We start from the raw sequence: 21963 nt of genomic DNA on the forward strand, positions 1-21963 counted from the left end.
GTTAGCTGTGGGTGATCAATTAATTAAACCCTTGCCTCAAGCAAAACTCATATCCTCTAAAAGACGACCAGAGAGAAAGAGCGAGAGATGCAGTCAGATACTGTTTTTAATTTTACTTTCCCAAACATTCTGAGTAGGATGAATTTTCTTTCTATGTTGCTTTTCCATTAAAACTAGGAAAACATGCTGGGTTTTGAACATTATATAATAGAGCTTAAAAGGAATCATCTCTTAGTCTCAGTGGAGTCATTGAGAAAACCCACAATCAAGTACCTGCAAGCGCATCAAAAGGGAAGACAAAATGTACAAATGTAGATCTTACAAAAATGTAAATTAAAACTCCAGTGGGAGGAAGTACTACAAAGGGGGAAAAAAGTTTCACTTGGTTTTTCTTCTCTTTTGGACACCTATATCAACTACAAATGGTGTGTGATCTCTTATTATTTCCTAAACTGTGTATACGTTGCCACTTTTAAATCTCTTCCTCTTGAGACTGCTTTATTTATAGCTATTAGTTTCTTGTTGACCATCATGATCATCTGGATCTGTAACTTTCACAAGGTAGAAGCCCAGAAATGTGCTATTCTTTCTCTGTCTTGTATATGCTGGTCTTTCCAAGGCCTTAAATGCAAAATGAAACTCTCTAAATGGCATTTTTATTTAAGTTGCATCCTTGGTCTTGTCTAATGTGGAATAAAAACGGCCCTTATTGTTCTTGTACTGATTGGTGCAAGTCTTTTGTCCTTCAGTCCAGCTCTGTTAACCTCTGAAGGAATTTTTCAGTATCTAATGCTTCTTCCTCAATCCTCCATTGGTGCAATATGCTGAGTTTTATGCTTCCATGATGGGTTTTCCTGTTCCACGCCAAGTTTCTGCTGCCTAAAGCATTCATTTAGTAGTTCATTGCTGGGGGCCATCTTCCGGATGTACTCTTGACTCTTTGTTGTTTCATCTTAGATGGTGCCTTTGATGCACAGTCTATCCAGCCTCCAGGTAGCTAGACTTGGGATGAAACTCTCAGTGGTTGGTGAGGAGCTTTCTTGTTTCACTACCAGGAGGATCTCAAAAGTGCACACACGCAAGTTAAAATTCTAGGTTTTTAAGACTTAAGAAAAGAGAAACCCTGGTTAGTAAGCTGCAGTATGTAACTTTTATTAAAAAACATATATACATATTTTTTACATATTTGTTGAAACTGTCACTATGTGGTGACAGCATTGTATGAGACAGAACAATTGAGCTCCTCTGCTTTCTCCCAGTGTTCCCAGTACTATCTGGAAACAGCCACTCAGATTCAGGAGGCGAGTCTTAGCTCTGTCAGTCTCCCTCTGTGTGGTGCTGTGCAACCCCCATCTCACTACCTTTTTCGCTCTCTGCTGTGCTGCAGCTAGCACAGCCTGTCATGAATTCTCAGGCTATTTAGCATGGCCACCGATGACGGTAGATAAATGGTTTTCCTGTAACGGTAAGTTGTTTCTCCGTCATTAGCAGATCCAGCAGTGAGCACATGACATTGATTGACAGTGCTACGACCCTCCTTGTGGCTCTGATTGGTTGTTTTTGACTGGGAGCGGTGCAAATTTTCAGACGGCAACTGTAGCTCAGAGACGAGGAGAAAGAGATTGATCTTTTCACAGACTGTCTGTCTCATTACATACTGTTACAAAATGGTGACACTGAACAAAAATGTAAAAAAAAGAAAAAAAAAGCATACGTTTTGTAAAAATTACAAACTGCACCTTTAAGACTGCTTCCACCTTTAACGTAGCACTCCTAAAATTCAACACTGAAAAACAAACAAATCTGTCCAGGAGAATAAAAGAGTAAAACAGTAAAGAAAAGGGTAAATAGACTAGTTGAATAAATTTGCACAGCATTAAACTAATACCTTGTTGAAACACAATTTGATTTAATTCCAGCATTTAGTCTTTATCAGTTCTCATCTGTTATCAATTATAGATTCAGCTGCCTTAGAAGGATTTTCTTGATATTGGATCCCTTAGCTAAAGCCAAAGTTTGCAGGCAGTAGATTAAAGTAATCTCACCGTCTAAAGGTACCAGTCAGTTGAAGGTTGTAAAAAATTCACAGCATTATACATTTTAAGGTATATCTGGGCTAAAAAGTGGGGAGTGAAACAGAGGTGGGGGCAGCATCGTGCTCTGGTGTTGCTTTTCTTTCAGTCAGTAGTTCCACTAGTTTTGTGGAACTAGTGACCTTTATTCACAGTTAGCATAAAGAAAACAGACAATAAGAGGAAGAACATGCAGCAAGTTGGATGTGTCTGAAGGAGCTGAGCGGGCGAGTCACGGGGACGGACACTCTGTGAGGCGGGAGCTCAGTTCGCAGACTGTGTGGAAATAGGCGGCGCTTTGTGAGAGCAAGTTTTTAGGCACCTCACATGGCTGCCCTGGTAGCATGGTGGGACATGGGGATCATATGGGAATCTTGTGCTGCCCAGCTCTTAAACTTGAGGATTGTTTGTAGATTTTCTATCACAAGAACAGGCATAGGTTCTTGTGAAATGTGGTCAGTTCTCAGATCTACTTGCCTTTACGATCACTTTAGGATCCCAGGATTTATTTTTGCTTTTTTTGCTAGACCCTAAAAATAAGACAACAATTAAAGATGGTCACTTTCACCCTTGAAATTTCTCACTGCAGTTCTGTATGAAACTTTGGATCTGCTATAAAATGCCTAGCCGCTGTTCAGGAATGTTGTTGCTATATGTCAATATTTCCCCAGATAACACTATTTGAATGCATGTCGCATCCCCTTCCCTAATTTCAGCATGCTGTCTGCAGCATTAAGTAAGACTGATGGAGATTTAGTGGATGCAACCAGGTCTCCTGATTCATTTAAATTCAGGGCAGGGAGCTGCGGCATATGAGTGACAGGTGTGTTTTCTTGTCTGAGAGGAGCTTGAGATATTTTATTTCCTCTGCTAAAAATGTAAGCAGGGCGGTGTAGCTCATGCTTGCAGTAAGCTGCACTCCATCCTGCACCTCTGATCCTCTGCGTGGGTGTGTGTGTGTGTGTCTGTGTGACTGCGTGTTTAAGACAGAGCAAAAAGAAGTGTGTGAGAGAGTGTGTGCCAATCTCCCCCATGATGCTTCGCCATCTGCCATGTTTGTGTGTGTGCATTCATTTGTGAGAGCCATTTGCCTACAGTGTTCAGGATCATAGAAATGTAAAGTAATATCACTCCCATCTCTTCCTTAGATCCCACATGAATCCTTTTCCAAATGTCTTCTCTCCAAAATGGTATGTAAAGCCAAGTTGAGAGAGATGTGAGGCAGCATTTTCCCTCTTACAGATTTGTTATGTTTTTGCTTCTTATTGTCACACTTAAATGTTTCAAATTAATATCTGAGTCAATGCAAATAGTCAGAGTACAAGCGATAGTTTTATACACCAAAGAAAAAAAGAAGTCCAAACCAGCATGGGTTTGTTTGAAAAAAAAAAAAAAGTTTGCCCCCATAGCCCCACCCCCCTTGTTAAATCACTCATTAAATTAGCCTGGCCATTGCTTTCCTTTGCAAATCCCCTCGACTCTCATCTTCCTTCAGTGCTTCGTCTGGGGTTTGTCCCATTGAGTTTGATTTTTCAGGATGCATTTCATTTTGGCCATTCAGTGAGCACAAGCAGAACAATGACCTCATACTTCTACACCATTTTTTTTAAATGAAGTCTCTTCTGCAGTGGCGGTGGAAGGAAGTGAATGAAAGTGAATGAAGCCATTTGGCTAACACTTATTGTTTAAAAGAAAAGTTTTTCTAGTGGCCTAGATAAAGTCCAAACTTAAACCTTACTAAGATGTTGAGACATAGCCTTAAAAATGCACTTCATGTTTGAAAACACTCCAGTGTGGCTGAAGAAGAAAAATGTTCCTTCACAGTGAAATGAAAAAAAAAAAAACATTGTCAGTTTCCACAATCACTTGATGCCAGTTGTGCATCAATGATGGGACAACCAGTTGGTGTATAGGGAGCAATTACTTAGTCACGCAGAACTAGATTGATTTATACAACTTCTGTCCTAATCAAATCATTTAAAAATGTCTTTTTGCATTTAAAATCTGTAAAGTCCAAACTGTAACTCATGCACCAGAACTTACTGCTAAAACAATTCAAAAGAACAAAAAGCACAAGGTGCACTTTCTCACAGACAGCATGGTGCTGCGAGATACAGATCTGGTTCGGTCTCTCTCTTAGTGCTCATGGCTTGTTGTCATGACGACATGCCTTATGAGATCATCCCACTTGTGGCGAGAGGCATCGATGGGTAAGGCTGGTGGTTGACGCGCGGGGTGGGAAAAAACAAAACATGTTATCTTCCGAGGGGAGCCCCAGTGGAGCAGGGGCAGCTTGGATGCCACCTAAACATTGTTATTTCATCAGCCTGATGGAGAACAATAAGCAGTGTACGTTGCACCACCTGAGCTGGGGTGTCATTATCTACTTCCCCACAATAAACAGCAGCATGTATCCCCCATCAATCTACGTGTCAGGCTGACCATCTGTGTTTCTCCGCTGAAAAGGTAATAAGACCAACCCCCGCTGTCCGCTCTCTGGATGCTGAGCCAGATGATCACAGGGAGCAGTTTGTGGTATCTTTGCGGTGGGGGTGGAGGATGGGGGACCGAGGTGGGGGGGCTGTGCAGATTCCAGTAGACCTGAGTCATGAGGATTTCCATGTTCACAATGCTTACTCACTTTAACTCTGCTCCTGTAAGCAAGCCAAGTGAGTTATTGTTCTTTATCTTTGTGTCCTGAGAGGATGAGCCTGCTGCGCTCGCAGTGTTTTAATACCATTAGCACGAGCAGAGACATGCCCAGACTGGTCTGGTCTGCTGCTGCATCTGCATGTCTGTTTTGGCATCCTCCCTCATCATCCACAGCTGTAGGATGGTGTAAGCCCTTTTGTTTGAACTGTGTCAATGGACCAACAGCAGCTGGAGCAGCCGGTGTAGGACAGCTGGGGAGAGGAAGAGGATTTGCATATGAGTGTGGATTAGACTGTCTATAAAAAGCAAAGACGCTGAATGATAGGGTATCTCAGAAGAAGGCAACATCGAGAGAGAAAAGGTTAACAAGGAGGGTGAGGAGGAAGTGGATGGGCGGGAAGCGGAAAGGGATGAAAGAAAGTACGAGAAGAGGAGATTTCAGAAATATAGTCTCATGCCAGAGTGAGATATGGGAGGAAGATTTAGGGATTACTTTAGAGGGTATGCGACTAAAGACGAAGGAGTGCAAAGAGGGTTTGTCAGCATGTGAAAGACAACAAGGAGGAGTGGATCAACTGAAAATGATCCGTAAGGTCAGAATTTGCTCTCAGAGAAACAGTAAGGATCCGGCAAATCCGGCACAAGGGACGAATCATATACAGACACCAGAACACACAGGTCGCACCTAATGTTTCAGTGGCCATGTGGCCGCCTGCAGAACAGCGACCCTGCTTAGATTAATGCGTGGAAAATTGAGTTTCCGTAAGCAGAGAATTTACTTAACATGCTGCCAATGGCGGCTGAATGAGTTGTGATCTGATTTTTCTTATCACACTCAATTGAGAGGGAGAAAGCTTTTCTATTCAGCTGCTATTACCCGGCGTTAGATAAGGCGAGGGCAGAGTGGCAGGAATAAGAGCCTGTATCAGATAGACGTATTTTCGGCTGAGCTATTTTTAGTTTAGGAGCTGGCAGACAGTAATATGTTTGAGCAGGTCATTAGCCCCAAAAGAGGTTGGAGGAATCTTTGAATATCCGGCTCTCTAGAAAGGCCCCTTTTTTTTATTAAAGTAGAGCAGCCATTGCTGCCCCTCTATGTCTGACAGTACGTATGGAAAGTCAGGGACTTTATTTTGATATGTACCAGTCAGAAATGTATGCGAGATCTTTGATCTGCCCGTACTGATTTTAGCTAGATTTGATTCCTTTTTAAGAACTTTAATACAAGAGCAGCATTCAAAGTATTTCTTCCAACCATCCTGCCATGATGGATTATTAATTAATAGGAGACAAAGTCACATTGTGAAAGAGAAAGAGTGTAGTGGCTAAAAAACAGGATGTTCCTACTTTAAGGCAAAAATAATTAAGAAGTTGAAGCCTTTATAAAGTTACCAACTTCAAAAAAAAAAAAACTAATTATGGCTGGAGTTGCTATCAACAGTCACATGAGTTCTCTAGTGAGATAAGCTGAAGACCACTCAGTGAGGAAGAGGTCATTACTTTTCCTTAGCTTACTAACTTTCTGTTATCTGTTAAAAGTCTTTCTCTCTCATAGCCTTAATGAAGCTCAGATATGTCTTGACACATTGTAAAAAACTAAAATTTTCTGTAACGTTGATGCTTTACATATTTTTGTCTCCTCAGGTTTATTTTTTGAAACACCATCATCTGTAAAACACTTGAAATGTTCTCCACTCATTAACAACTCCCACAACCAGGGGTCCATTGCACGATCCACTAGCAAACACATATGTTTCATTGATTTCTAAAAATTTCCCACTGGTCTAAGCTAAGCAAGATCAAAATCATCAGATTTCAGTTGCAAGTCCATTTGTCTCTGCATGTCTATATTTCTGTGGGAATCACAACATGTCCTGTCGCCTGTATTATGTCTCTTCAGGAGAGTATATGTTATCTTGTATTGCTACTTGAAGGCAAGGATATATGCATTTGATGTATGACAGGTTAACAAAGGCCCTTTTCTCATTTGGCCTCTCCACCTGCGCTCTGACATATCTTTTGATGAGAGGTGGGGGACGGAAGAGCGCGATAAGACTGAGGAGTTATTGACTCGCGAATGCGGAGCTTCGGTGCAGCTTTTCCAAATCTCTGTGAGCAGACAAAGCTGATTTATGTTGGGACCTCCAGATGTGTGTCGCTCTGTGTGCATGTGTTTATGGCAGTGAAGAGAGCAAAGTACCCATGGCAACTCCCCCCAAGGCTTTGGGGTTATCTAAAGGGGGTTCACTTGTATCAGAGCAGCGGTATTTTATTTGCTGTCAGATGAATTTTGTGGCATTCCTACTAACCTCTAAATCCTCTTTGTTTGAATGTTTTCCCTTACTGTTGCCTACTCTAGATATATTACTGCATTAACACGTTAATGTGTCGCCAGAATGCTGAAATACTGAATGCTGAGAGGGAATTAGGCTGCAGCCAAAATGAAATTATTAGGGTGTCTAAAGGGGGGGGAGGGGGGGGGGGAAGGATGCTTAAATCTGTATCATTTCAGCTCATTTCATGGCTCACTAGAGAAGGAGACTTATTAATACAGAAGCTGCACGCCGAAAACTGTTTTGTTCTGTTTCTTGCCATAGTTATTGAGCAGTGGCTTTATTGTTCTGGAATTAGTTCCGTCACAGTCAGCCTGCTGGAGCTTCTAATCCCAGAAGTAAGAAGTGCTCAGGCTTAAATCAGAAAACTTAATCCTATATTTGCATACATTTGCCTTTGATTTTCATAATGATTACATTTTCGCTTTTTCAGAAGAAACACATTATGTACTTTCTCCCCTCGTGATGCACTGAAGTTGCAGATAAACAGCTCTAAAATGCAGGCTCGATGAATCAGATGCGACAGAAATGTGCCTGACCTTCATCTTGTTCTGTTTGCAGAGTGCCTACCCCTGTTGAGTGAAGCCCCACCTGCATATTAGTCATCTCCAACCAACTCGGCAGTGGTGCCATGCCTTCGTGTAAGCCAGACGGAGTTCTGGCACAGTCCAGGCGAACCATCCTTGGCTTCTGCTTCTTCTCATCTCCCCTGTGTCTGTTGCTGCCTTTGATTATCCTCCTAACCAGGCCATGGGACAGCTTGTGTGAAGCACTAGGTAAAATAATATATTTGCTTCTTCCTTTTTTCTTTTTTTTTATTGTGTCTTTGTCATTTTAACATTTGACAATCAAACAGTAAATGAGATGCATACAAGCACGCCTATATATAAATGTGTAAGTACATGTGGGTGTCATCCGAGGAGTGAATCCTGTCCTGTCAGTACATCAGCTCTGAACTGTGGCGTTGTTAATGTGTTTTGATAAGGCGGGAGGTCCCATCAGCATGTTTCTCATCATCTTCTTGATTACAACATCTCAACACATTTCCTGCCTCAGTGGTTTACACACACAGACACACACCAAGAATTTCTCAGCCAGGCTTTCTATCAGCGATCTGAAATTTTCACCAAGCTGAATTTTATTTTATTTTTTTCTTTTGATGGCAGATAAGATATAAGGCTAAATATGGCGTTTAAAATTGGAAATAGTGCTTTTTTTTTTTCAATTTTCCTCCTGTCCAACTAACTGTGTGTTCAGGGTGAAATGATGCATCCTACTCACAAAATGAGACTTGATATTTGATTCACAAGTTGAGATTTTATAGTTATATTTTCCGGAAAACTAAGAATCGCATTTTTTTTGGGGGGGGGGGCGGGAAGGGTTCACAAATTGAAAAAAAATATTCACAAATTACAAACTGTTGTATAGATTTATAGAAATCTGTTTGACCACTCTATGTGTTAAAGTTTTTAACCTACCTAATGCTAACCAAGGCATGAGTGAGGCCATGGTATCAATTCATACTAGGATTTTAAAAAGCTATTGTTTCAAGGTAACTAAATAAATGTTCCAAAATTTTAGAGTCCTTCTAATGACATTCCACACCTCTTCTACACTAACGTGGAAACACAAAGAGAAAAAGACAGAGATAGGCTCCGGATTAAAACCATGCTGGCGTGACATTTTCAGGTGCTTGTTTTCTGATCTTGTCGGGATGTTTCATGTCATCACAGATGTTACCTGGCTTTAGGTTTTAGATTAATGGGCTTATGAGTGATATTCATGACAAAGTTTTACTCTCAAAAATATTGTTGCACTGAGACCGGTGTCGTCAAGCACTTTTGTAATCATATAACATCCTCATTAAACGGTGTGACTCTCATCACATCCTTTTGCAAACACACAAGAGAGCCAGTGCCCTACGTAGTTTGTAGATCATTCTGCTTTGCATTCATTTAAATTTGTACAAGTGAAAACTAGTAAATTTGCATTTTATTATTTGAAGCACAAATTCAGATGGGATGCACATCAACAATCTACAGTGTGTTTAAGTATGTACATGTTTTAAGTTGTTATTTTCTTTTTAAAATGAATTAATCAAAATATAAGTATTAAACTCCCAATGCTAACTTTCACTAATGAAGTAGAGGTTTTATAAAACATAAAAATAGTGACTCATCCCTTTAGTTTAGTGCTAATACTAAGCTTGGAAAAAATAGTTAACCACAGTGCCATTAGCAGCTACTTATTAACTATTCGTAAAATTCTCACAGTTTTTTGTGAGCCAGTTGAACTCACTCTTTTGTTATTGTTCAAACATAAGTCATCCCAATTCCAGCTTTAGATTTGATCTAAAATATTTTCTGTTCCAAATAAAAAGGAGAACTGAACTTACTAAATAATGTCAGGTTTTTGCTAGTTAATTCTGGAAAGGTTCATGGTAATTTTGTTCCTTATTTGCTTTCTTGTTTCAAATTATCCTTGTAATGTAATATTCTTTCTCCCAAAAGATAACAAAAGCAATTCCAGTTGATTTTATTATCTTTGTATCACTGGCTTTATTTTTTTCTCTTTTTGTTTTTACACTTTTGAGCATGAGATGAAAACAAGTTTGACAGCAGTGAGGCACAAACAGGAGAAGATACATTATTAAAACTGGCTTTAGGGCTTGTGATACCAAAGCTGGCTGCTCTTAATACATTTGCCTTTGGTACTGTTATTTAAGTTAGAACAAATTGAAACATTTGATAAGAAGTTATACTCGGACCGAACACTTCTGAAAGGAAAACTATGTGTACTGATTATAGTCAGACCTGAGGAAAACTCTGACTTCCAATTATATACAGTACAGACCAAAAGCTTGGACACACCTTCTAATTCAATGGGTTTTCTTTATTTTCATGACTATTTATAAGGCAAGAAATCCCACTTATTAACCTGACAGGGCACACCAATGAAGTGAAAACCATTTCAGGTGACTACCTCTTGAAGCTCATCAAGAAAATGCAGAGTGTGTGCAAAGCAGTAATCACAGCAAAAGGTTGCTACTTTGAAGAAACTAGAATATAAGGGGTATTTTCAGTTGTTTTACACTTTTTTGTTTAGTGCATATTTCCACATGTGTTATTCATAGTTTTGATGCCTTCAGTGTGAATCTACAACGTCAATAGTCATGAAAATAAAGGAAACTCATTGAATTAAAAGGTGTGTCCAAACTTTTGGTCTGTACTGTATGTATATATATTTTTTGTCACTTGGCATGACAAAAACACTGAGACATTGTGCCTTGTTACGTCTGAGCTCAGCAGTTGTCAATCTCTCTGGCGAGTAATTACAAGTCAGAAGGTGTTCCATTAAAACCCCACCAGTTGTCCGTCAGTGGCAGACCATGGCAGTGGAGAAAAATATATATACATTATTAAAAAAGACAGGGGTCCTTATTAGACCTTTATTTCCCAAGAACATCCTGATCATAACAAGTTTCTGTTGCGTGCAAATCCATTCAGAGCCGCAGCCTTCGAGGGCTTTTCCCCGCCTGTCAGAAGAGGCTTAAGTGGTTATTCTGCTGGTGGGATCAGTTTTGCACAAGGATTGGTGCGTTTAAGAGAACATAGAAAACATTTCGGACTCAACACAAAGTCAATGAAAAATACCCACATTCAAGCCCTGAGACTAACATGGAGTTCCTTCGTAATCCCACAGACAGGAGGAAGGTGCTTTCTACAGTGACGACTATTTTTTTCTTCTTTTTTTTAAAATTTCTATGGTGCTCATGTCATTGGCACATGGAAGGTGCAGTTTGCTTCATGTTGTGTTTGTTTCTGAGGGTCTAACAGGCATAAAATAACCTGCTATGGCATCTAAATATGGGAAGGATAAATTTGTTCAGTCAGATTACTCACTATGCGCTTTATGCTCCTTCCTGCTCAGGATTATGGCAAGCATAAAATGAAACCGCGTTATTTCTGACATGCCAAACACGGCATAGCAAGCAAAGGAGAAGGTTTTCTTTTTTGTCACAGCGTTTTTCCGGTTCCTGTCAAGGCTTTGTGGAGAAACTGGAAAGTGTTTCGTCTGGCCATTTAAAAGAGAAAGGAGTGGGAAGAGAATTAGACCCACTATCTGCCTGTTAATATTTGATAGACAGATGTGTTTTCTCCCCCCCACTATTTTTATTAATATTATTGCTGTTATGATTCCTACCATGTCTTCAATCAACACAGTACGACCTCGCCCACCTAGACACAGGGGAGGAGGGAACCAGGTTGCTATGGTAAGGGTCATCCTGACTTCGCCCTGATGGATAGCAGCGATTCGGCAGTTGGAGAGGAGTTAAGCTGGGCACCATGGCAACAGGCCACAGACAGATAGCAAGGGGTGGATGCGTGAGGTTGTTTTACCGGTCTGACTCAGCTGCTGCGAAAAGTGTAGGTTCAGTACTGTTGGTTCAATATCACACTTGGAAATTGCTGTTTTCTTGCAGAGGGCAACTGCAGTGCCTTAAAACGTCTCACATTCCTGCTGTAATCCCTGAAAATATCCTCTTGAATTCCACCACCAAGCCCAAGTGGAAGCAACGGCGGAAATGCCAGTGCCGTGTATTAGGATCATCGCGCTCCGCAATTCCAAATCCCCCCACAGGTGTGTGGCACTCTACAGGCAGAAAAATCATGCCTCTGGTATTAATACATTTAAGCCAATTACATGCTGTGAATCTTCAGCCAACACTTCTCCTACCTGTGAAACGCTCATGTGGGATGACAGCATGTTCTGCATGCAGCTCTGTGTTGTCCTGCCGTAGAGAGAGAGAGAGGTGGGGGGGTTGGGAAGAGTGAGGGGGTGAAGAGAGAGAGATGTTCCTATGAAGCCCAGACCCATCTTTTATTTATGACCCACAGGAAGTCCTTCAGCTTGTCCTCTAGATGATACCCAGGAAGTAAGCACAATGGCGCAGCCGTCAGGACACAAGTCAGTCTGACCAGTCCCTGAAAGTGAAACAGGGTGTGGATCAGCAGGAGTTGCTATTTCTGCCTTAGCGGTTGATTTGATTTCCTCCAAATATTACTTTTTGTGTCTGAGTTTTGTTCAGTTGTTTTGTTTCTTTGCTTCATCCCAGTTCTCACTCTTCTTTTTCTTCTCCCCTTCCTGCTTTTCAGCTCCACCGAAGTTCACCAAAATTCCCACAGACCAGATCGGAGTGTCAGGGGGTGTGGCATCATTTGTGTGCCAGGCCACTGGCAACCCCAAGCCAGTCGTCTATTGGAACAAGAAGGGCAAGAAGGTCAACTCCCAGCGTATCGAGGTGGTTGTCACAATGCACAATGATGAGCTCTCACATGAGCTAACATTTACTTCAGTGACTAAATAGGCTAGAATTTATACATCTGTGCGAGGTGAACAATCTACATTTAATCATTTTAGAGTTATAACCCTCAAAAGTCTAAAGGATAAAGTATTTTGCTTCATATTAAGGGATCTTTATCTCCTCATTCTTTTAAAGGTAAATTGTGACATTTTTGAACATTTGTCAAATTCAAATTTATCTGAGAATAGTTGCACTTGAACTATAACTTTTAGAAAAAAATCAACATGTCTAATGTTTCACAACTTCTATTATGCCCCATCCACACTTAAGCTAATTGAAAAGTTAATGCTGTGAAACACAGAGGTGCTCTCATGCTTATTCAGTAAACATGAAGCTAGATCCTTCGCTTGATTAGGATTCTGAGATGGCTCTGACTAAAGTAGAATATAAATAAATAAAAATCTGACAGCATTCTGAGGAATATTTTTCTCTCTTACCTTGAATGACTCATGTATTTTGCAAGTAACAGGTCTGCAGTAGCTCAGTTGACATTGCATCTGGACTGATTTCTATCCAATCCATGCTTTTTAAACAAACAAAAAAAAGAAAATATCTTGTCTACATCCTGTAGACAAGAGAAAGATCCAAAATGTAGATCTTTTGTATTATTCCTCACTCTGATAATTTGCCAAATTACATTTTTTGAAATATATTTTAAACTGAGAATCAATATTTTACAAACCAGTTAGCTCCAGTTGTTTTTCTACATGTTTTCCACATACTGTCTGCTTCATCTCTGCAATATAGTTAAGATGCAAGCTGTCCTGCCTTATACCAGTAACACAGCAGATGCAAAACATGCATGGAAGAAAAATACACCACAGAGAGCTGCGGGTCCTGAGAAAATTGTTGACCCTTCCCCTGTCCCCAAAAACAGAACAACATCTGACTGTCAGCGAGGAGCTTCTTTCTAAACAGAGTTTCTGAATATGAACAGATGTGGTCCCCATCACACTGTTTTGTATCTGCTTTGTGTCTCAGTCGTGTTCAATGTATGTTTTTTTAGTAGCTGTAACTCCTGCGACTAGTCCCATGGCTTGTGATAAAGTTACATAGAAAATCTCCTCTCCAGTGTTTTTAGGTTCTATTGGGTTTAGTGTTCCAACTTAGGTGCCACAAACACAGATGAGCTTTTCAAAAGTTGCATCAGTGACTTCCTTAAACCATAACCTAATTTTACGTTACACTATGTATGCACATGCATACTATGTTGTTGTGGAAAAAAACTGTAGGTTTACACTTAGATGTAAAAACGTAAAATGTTTCTGCTTTGTGCAATTGGCTAAAATTGTGTGCCCGCTTTCCAATCCGCCCTTCTGCTAGTATCATTACAGACAACGCTTATCTTTCAGAATCCCAATCAATTTGCTCTAGATATAGTTTACATTAATAAGTATGTTAGAACCATTTTAAGGACAGATTATCTGTTCCTTGCAATTTGAGAATTAGAAGGTCATACAAACGCCGACCTAGCTGTGTTTATTTCCCCCCAGAGTCTGCCTGAGAACGGATTCCTTAAAGAGGCAATAGCATTAAAGCCAGACGGATACCCAAAGCTCTACAGCAATGAGAAAATAATGTCACCGGTTTTAAATGAGGCTTACTGTTTATTTCTTGGGCTGCTTTGACCCTTTTTTGTCATTGTGAAGTAGAAAACATTCTGTTAAAGAGGCAGACCTGTAGAGTGGTAATTGGTGACCTTTACAGATCCGGAATAATCATTATTTTATACTTTGAACAGAATGAGGCTTGCGGTGTAATCCAGCTGCTAAAGTAAACTAATGACTCCATGACTTCAGCATGACAGATTAACGAGAGTGATATCAATTTTCTCAACTAACCTCTGGCAGAGTGTGAATGAGTAGCACAACATTTCAAAATATTGATTAGAACAGAGCAATTCAAATGTGCACAATTTTATTTGAAACTCACGGAATAATATCAAACAAAAAGTTAAATGCTGCAAACGAGAGAGTGTGAAGGGTGTTTTTCATTTCTAGATAAGTCGAGGTCTAACAGTGAAGGAATGTGACTTAACTGATTCTAAAGACTTCATTTCAAACAGGGGATCCGGATCACATTGTTCTTGGTAAGTACAGTGGTTGTGCAAGCTACTGACCACCAGCCTCTGAAGCATATTTACAGGTACATAATGTATTTTAATGATTCGCTGAAATAGTCAAGTGTCTCAAAAAATCTGCTGTCATGATTGTCAAAGTGCTGTAAAAAGATGACACTCTCAAATGTGGCCACCCTCCGGAACAGAAAAGAAAGAGATTCCTTCTTTACTGTTAGAGTTGAAATGCTAACTCTGCTGTGACTAATATATGCTACTCTGCAAATCCTGTGACTGTCCAGACCATAGAGTTTGACGGAGGTGCTGGAGCCGTGCTGAGGATCCAGCCTCTCAGAGCTCCTCGAGATGAGAATGTCTACGAGTGTGTGGCACGCAACAGCCAAGGAAACAACACCACCACTGCAAAGCTGGATATTATCAGAGGTAAACACACACGTTTAGACACGGACAGACTTCTCTTTCAGCTTGACATGTGTGTCCTCTTTTGGCCCTGCAGCCGCCAGGATGGAGGTTGTAGATGTGACAATGGAACAATGCCACACCCCACCTTGCACATCAGGCTGCAGCAAGCTGTTCTTTTTATAGTCCTTTGGAGTGCAACCGAGCATGAACTGGCCGAAGTGAGGGCCAGCTAGTCTGTTGGCTCTGGGGCATTTTAGCATTCCAGCTTGCTGTAATCATTCCGCTTCCTGGCCAGAGAGAGGGTGTTAATCTAATGTTGACTGTCTTCTTGCAGGGAAGCCTTAATAAGGTTTTGCCCTACCAAGATTTAAGCTTAAGTTACAACATGTGGCTCTTAAGGCTACGATCTGAGCACTGGCCGTTCGCCCAGCACAGCTGGATTGGGTGAGGAAAGAGACAGGGGCTTTTCAAACGGTTGTTCAAACAAGAGAAGTCATTGGATTAGGCAATGCTTTAGCAAGCAAGCCTTTATTACCAGAGTAATTCAGTTGGGGAGGAAAATTGGAGGGGGAGTTGGTCAAGGAGAGGTGAGAGGAGTTATAATGGAGGGATGAGGAGGTGGGAGGGAGTTGAGCAAACCAAGAGGACTGTGAAAAACAATAGAAATGAAATGGGATGTCAGCGGAGATCGGATAAGGAGGGGGGGTGCAGAAGATGGATGAGGACTGTGGAGCTGGCAGGGCTATGTAGTAAGCAGAAGGCTGGTAGCCCAGGGAATAGACTCCTGTCCATCTGTTACTGCGCTCATCATCTCTGCACACATAGCCCCAATCTAAAGCACATTACCACAGAAGCTGCACCTCAAGGGTCAGCCTCCATGTGCATGTGTGTCTGTGTTTGCGAGTGGCTCTTAGTTTGGTAGCATGAGCTTTTATTTCTCTTAGCTTCTTCTCTAGTGTCAGGATGACATTCCTATTTTCTCGTTGACTATAAAAATACTCTGCCTTCCATAACAGAGTGCAGGGTATCATTAAGTGAAGTAATATTTACTTTTATTCAGAGCCAGTAAACCGTAAAAGCTGAATCACCTGCATGCGGGCTTCAAGAGGAGTTCATGGCTGTAGTAGACAATACAGTATGATGTTTAGGTACTATAACTTTGGAGCAAACAGCACAAACATGCAGTACATGCAGTACATTTGCATCAATTAGGTGTTTGCAGTGACCGTCTAACATTTCACACATTGAGGTGGTGTTGTCATGGAAATACACAGATTACATTTATTTAAGGAAGAAGCATTTTAGCGAAACAAAGGGAAAAAATGCATTTAGTAATGACAGGGTATGAAATTTAAAAAATGTTATTTAACTTGAGGTGAGAGCCACACATTTTAAGTTTTTAATGTTAAAATCTCTTTGGATATGCTTGTAAAATCGAACATGCTTACAGATTCTTCCCTGCGGCTCTTCCTGTTTGGTTGCGTCAGTCCCGTAAAAGTGTCGTGTCATCACTGTTCCATATGTCCTCCAGTGCAGCCAGCAGGAAATTAGCTGATGTACTGCTCTAACCACCTAGTATATTGCAATAGTTGACTGTAATGTAACTATTGCAGTTATATTCTTGTGTTATTCAAAGGTTGCCCCATCACCCCCAATAAAAAAAGAACAAGAAACTTTACACATACTCACATTTAGTGTTGTAGTTAATAGAATAAAGGCTCCATAAATCCCTGTTTAATTTTGCAACTCAGTTTTGATCAGTTTACTACAAATAATCGATTGCAGTTCAGACTTAGACGGGTTTCATGACATGACAACTTTAGTGCTGCTAGTGGCTGACCGTTAGCCAGGTGCAGCACTCAGTCTCAATTTGTCTGTCACTCTGTTAACATTCCACCTTTTTCTGCCAACTAAACTGTAAGAGCCCTGATTAGAACAGTGGGGATGATACTAAGAATCAGCAGTATGAATTTTTATTCAGTGTAAAACAACAAATATTAAAATCTGTATGTTGTTTATGCTATTTAATTCATAGCTAACTCCCATTAAATTTAGGAGTTGATCTAAAAATCTGGCCACAAGTAATGAGTAATGAGTCCTTGAAAGCGTCTTTGTGGGTAGAGATTCTCCAATCTAAAATTTATAGCATAGGATCCTGATGTCTATATTGGAAATATCTAATAACACTGATTTTTTTCTATTCCAAAACCTCTCCTTAATCATTTTGTGTTGTTTATGGTCTGCTAGCCATACTCCTAAAATCTTGTGAATATGTTTAGCTGCATTCTTCCATAATAAACCTCAGAAGGATCGTCTCATGCCTATATTCATATCCTTCTCAGCTTCAAAGCTGCAAAATCTGAATTACAAACTGCTGAGATGAAGGACGGGAGGGAGGGGGCCTGGGTCTTAATGTCTTCAGATTGTAGCAGTGGTTTAGAAAAGCTTCCTCTGTCAGCCTCCTGGCCTTATTTGTATGTAAAGTGTTAGTAAAATGGACTAAAAAGCCTCTACATCCAGCAAGAAAATCACTCAGTGTCATTTAACAAACCTTTCTGCCTTGAACGGTCATTAATTATTTATGAGCGGAGACGACGTTAGATGTGTACATGAGCAATTAAGAACATTCATTTCAATTCAGCTTTCTTCATTTTGCACTTTTCATATGCTTGTAAAAGACAACACAAGCAAGCTGAACTGGCAAACCCTTGACATGAAATAAGTAGATATTGAGATTAGGCAATAGAAAGTCAGTTAGGCAAAAGGTTTACAAAGACTAAGCTTGATGTCCAATAGAAGCAATAACATTAAACTACGATATAAAACAGTTAAAATAAGAAGCTAAATAAAAAAAAATTAAAGTCTGTTAAACCAAACAAATGGGCTACAGTGGCAGTTCAATAAAATATGCAGCACAATTAATTGAGAACAGGTAAAAGCTCTGTGTGATAGGGATTTTTCCCTAGGAGATTGTTGAGCTTTGTTTTAAAAGACTGGAGTGTGTCCATGTTTCATATCGAAGGCAGGAAGGATTCTACAGGAAAGGGGCCAGGAAACGAAAAGCTCTACCTCCTACTCATGACTTAGAAATTCTGTGAATGACAAGTTGATGTCATGCTGAGAGTGGACTGCTCTTGTGAGGTGGTAGGCATAAAAGTCAGTCAGAAAGTATTATACTCTTGAGGACTGTATGTGTAATCACATTTTCACTGAATCCTCAATTTAATAGGAAGCCAGAGTATCATGATACTAATGGAGAAATAGGATCCTTTCTCAAAGCTCACGCAAGATCCCTTCCTGCAATTTGAATGAATAAAAAAAGGATTTACAAATTACTACACCCATTTCTCTGTGTCAGTTTGTGTAATGGTGCCCCCAATTCTAAGAAGATTGTAACATATTTGTCAAAGAAAATGTTGGAAAGGTTCGCAAGGCTTTTGACAAGTGGTGTTGGAACCTACAAACTACGACAATTGTAACTTTTGGGGTTCAAGAACTGCAGCGGTATCTTTGTGTAATTCCTAGATTAATATTCTTACTTTGTATCAAAGTCTTTCAAAAGGCTGCCAACATTACTAAATCCTATACACCCCTTCAAGGAAGAGTTTGAAAGCTCCCACAATAAAATGAAGTAGCTTTCTTTGAACCAGTTTGCTTTCCCTTCACCGCTGAAGCGCCTTCTTATTCCTATGTTGTCTGGGAATGGAAATGTGAAGCAAATGTTTCCAATATGGCAACCAGTTGTGCAAATATACCATAATAGTGTTTCCCTTTGAGCTCATATAGGAAGAAGTGCAGAAAATTGCAACCCACAGATTTCACATGATTTATCCCAAACCTAATAATTTTAGTGGCACATAATTTGAAGGGTGAGTCTTAGTTGCGATTGGCCCATATTTTCCTCTCTCCTCCTTCATCAACATTGTGTCCCCACAAATCTCCTTGGTCTGTAGAATCTTGTTGAGTGAGATAATATCAGCTACAGGTAGAAATCACAATGAAAATCCACCAAAGTGGCTAAATATTCATTTTGGCAATGCAGCTGAAATATTTTAATCTACCAAATATTCCATCCAACAGTTCTCTGTGATTGCAATATTATATGCAGTTGTATTTTAATGGTGATTACGACTGAATATATTGTGGAGCTCCAGATGAAATGTAAGTAATTTTCCAATTTGAAAAAAAAAATCTTCTGCTCAAATATGTTTATACACAATTTATAAGATTGCTGTGCATATTTGCAGTTGTGTGATGGAATAGTGATTTCTGCATCAGCCCAGTAATCAGTGGGGTCAGACCCATTTTTTCCTCTGAAATTATAAATTCATTTTGATTAATTTAAAATGCTATAGATTTTATATATATATAAAAACGAAAAATTACATTTTACTTGCCACCTCAGGAAGTTCTTCCTCGCAACAAGGGTATGATTATTGATTTTATGTCTGATCATTTGATAGTACCTGACGCCCTTGCAGTCAGCACTATACTTTAAAATAGATCATGCCATCTAAAAGTGCTGTTAAGTGCAGAAAATGTGCAAAAATGTTGCTTGGGTCAGACTTTAAAAGAAATGATTCATTGTGGAAAAGGCTCACTAACCACTGAGTTACAAAGAAGGCTTTCCATTACTGCTCAAAAAGACTTCCACTACCGTCTTTTCATTTTCTGATGCATTTCATCTCGTCGTTTATATGTCTGTTGACTGAGACTAATAGCAGAGCCGTGCAGTTGAACAGGTTTGCTGTTGGTCACAGGATGCTTGCTGCTGCTCCTTTACAGTAGGTTACCTAATGGAGAGAGATGTGAGATGCTAGATGGTGTTTTTTTTTTTTTCAGTGCCATCTCCATCATCTCCTCCTGTTGCATTTTTCAAGCCCCCCCATGGCCCCACTCCATCCTAGCTGCTCTTTTCAATGGACGCTGCACTTGTGTCGTTCCGCCTTCGGGTGACAGAAATATCCGCAGCTCTGCATGTTTGAAAACCTCTGGCGGGCGAGAGATTCTCATTACTGCGGCGCTTCATGCACATGCGTGCGCGGACGGCCTTCTCGAGTGCGTGTGCGCGCATGTGTCCGCAGGACTTCATACTCCATGTCTGTGTGTGAATTTGCACATTTCTGCCCGGTTTGGGAAGTATAATCAGTAATCCTGATTATACTCACCTCCCAGTGTCCCATTTTAAGAGAACGGAAGGTGAGGAACAGGAGAAGGAAAGAGGATGAGGGGAAAAAAGAGAAAGTGAGAGAAAGGGAACAGGGATGAGAGATGTTCTGTCACCTCCCTCTCTATGAACAGCAGAGTCACATCAGTGACTCTCCCCCTCCACCCTCCTTCCCACCTCCCCTCAGGCCCCAGGCGTCAGCTGCATTGGCAGGCCGGCGGCTCAAACAGCATTTGAGTCTGAAAACAACAGAGAGCATCGACTCAGCTTGCAAGAGGATTATGCTCCTTGAGAGGAGAGCTGTCTCTTTCATCACATGCCCCCATCTTTACTCTTTTTCTTTTCTTCTTTTGTTTTCTCTCTCCTTCTCTTTCTTCCCCCCACCCCTCCATTCTTTCCTGCTTTGTGTTCACCGTAGTCCCGTTGTACGCGTTTGTTCCTCACTCTGGTAAAGCAGGAGGCCGGGACAGGCCCGGCGTTTTTGCATGTGACAGATCCATGAAGTCCAGAATCTGCATTGTGTTGTGATCCATTATCATAAAGGTTTATTAGCATTTATAGTGCTCCCCCTCAGTCCTCGTTCAGCCTTTGGGAGTCAGTGCATTACTGTCTCTGAAGACTGCTGAGTGCTGGCACATTAATCCTGAATCAGGGAGCCTGAGATCAGCTTTTATGCACATTTCCCTCTGAAATAACCTGAAATATGAATAGCCAACCTGTTTCTGAGCAGAGTAAGTATGTGTACATGTGTGTGCGTGGCAGAAGGAGGGTGGGATTACAAAGCGACACAGAGAAATAAAATCTGGATTCCTGTTTGTTTGTTTGCATCATATGCATTATGTGTTTGACTCATTGCGTGTGTGTGCGCGCGCGCTTGAATGTGTGCTACCACAGCACGACTACCGTCTGTGTATATTAGCACATGGACACACAAATTGCATATTTGCCCAGATCCGGCTGGCTCCGCTGACTGGTTTTGGGCACCAGGCCTGATTGCCCTTCTGCAAACATAACCAGGCCAGAATGTACACTCTCAACCCCTTCATGCACACACACCCACACACACACACAAAACACAAAGCTCCAGGGAACAATGCTGCTCAGAGCTTGCCAATGCTCCCCGAAAGCTCTGTTGACACTCGCACTGTGTTTTTGTGTACACATGGCGCATTTTTCCGTTGGCCATCTTTATCAATTTAACCAGGAGGTAGAAAATAAGCTTGACTTTTGTGCTGCGGTGTTTGCGTTTGATAAATGATTCATTTGGTGAAAAGTGTGATCAAGGCCTTGCCCGCAGTATCTATTTCAAGCAGTCGCTGACTCATCCAGGAACCTGACAGAGTACCTGTAGCTCCCGATTCGCGTCTCCAGTCAACTGTGCTTAAGAGTTCAGTACAACTCTCTGTCTGCTGCTTTATCCGCATCAACAGCACAGAGTCTGCTGTATGCTTCAGTCTGCCCTTTTTGTCTGTTGCTCTGTTGAATTCATTAACAGTCCACCTGTTCTGCCACACTTTGCCCTTTGCTTTAGAGACCTGACTTCTTTAACACATCACAAGGAATTTATTATTAAGATTATATCCCTTGTCTCTGTTTTACCAGCTTTAAAGCGGGCCACAACACATCACGTCACTGAAGCCCTTCTTGAGCATTTTCTAAGATGGGCTACGAATGATTAAGAAAAACCTGAGAGGAGTTTTAAGCACTGTGCCATGCTTAAATATATTGTCCGTGTGTCTCTTGGAGCAGTGTATCTTTGATTTTTTTTTTTTAAGCCTATTTCTCTAAGTCAGGGGTCTCAAACTCCAGTCTTCGAGGGTCGCAGTCCTGCAACTTTTAGATGTGCCTCTGCTACACCACACCTGAAAATAATAATTAGGTCATTAGCAAGGCTG

General features: G+C 40.8%; 1 protein-coding gene across 8 annotated transcripts in view; it reads left to right on the forward strand.

Moving 5' to 3' along the window:
• ptprsb (protein tyrosine phosphatase receptor type Sb) overlaps window positions 1–21963 on the forward strand; it is a 100638-nt gene that overhangs the window by 12271 nt on the left and 66404 nt on the right. For 5 of the 8 annotated variants that reach the window (XM_032564990.1, XM_032564992.1, XM_032564993.1 and 2 more), the window contains exons 2-4: window positions 7619–7833; window positions 12214–12362; window positions 14781–14922. In XM_032564990.1, coding sequence (XP_032420881.1) covers window positions 7689–7833; window positions 12214–12362; window positions 14781–14922 — 436 coding nt within the window. In that variant the 5' untranslated portion in view covers window positions 7619–7688. The remainder of the gene's footprint in view (window positions 1–7618; window positions 7834–12213; window positions 12363–14780; window positions 14923–21963) is intronic. The other 3 variants (XM_032564991.1, XM_032564994.1, XM_032564997.1) reach the window with 1 other exon arrangement.

The sequence above is a fragment of the Xiphophorus hellerii genome, chromosome 6 (genome assembly GCF_003331165.1).
Source record: "Xiphophorus hellerii strain 12219 chromosome 6, Xiphophorus_hellerii-4.1, whole genome shotgun sequence".
In the NCBI taxonomy this organism is placed as follows: Eukaryota; Metazoa; Chordata; class Actinopteri; order Cyprinodontiformes; family Poeciliidae; genus Xiphophorus; species Xiphophorus hellerii.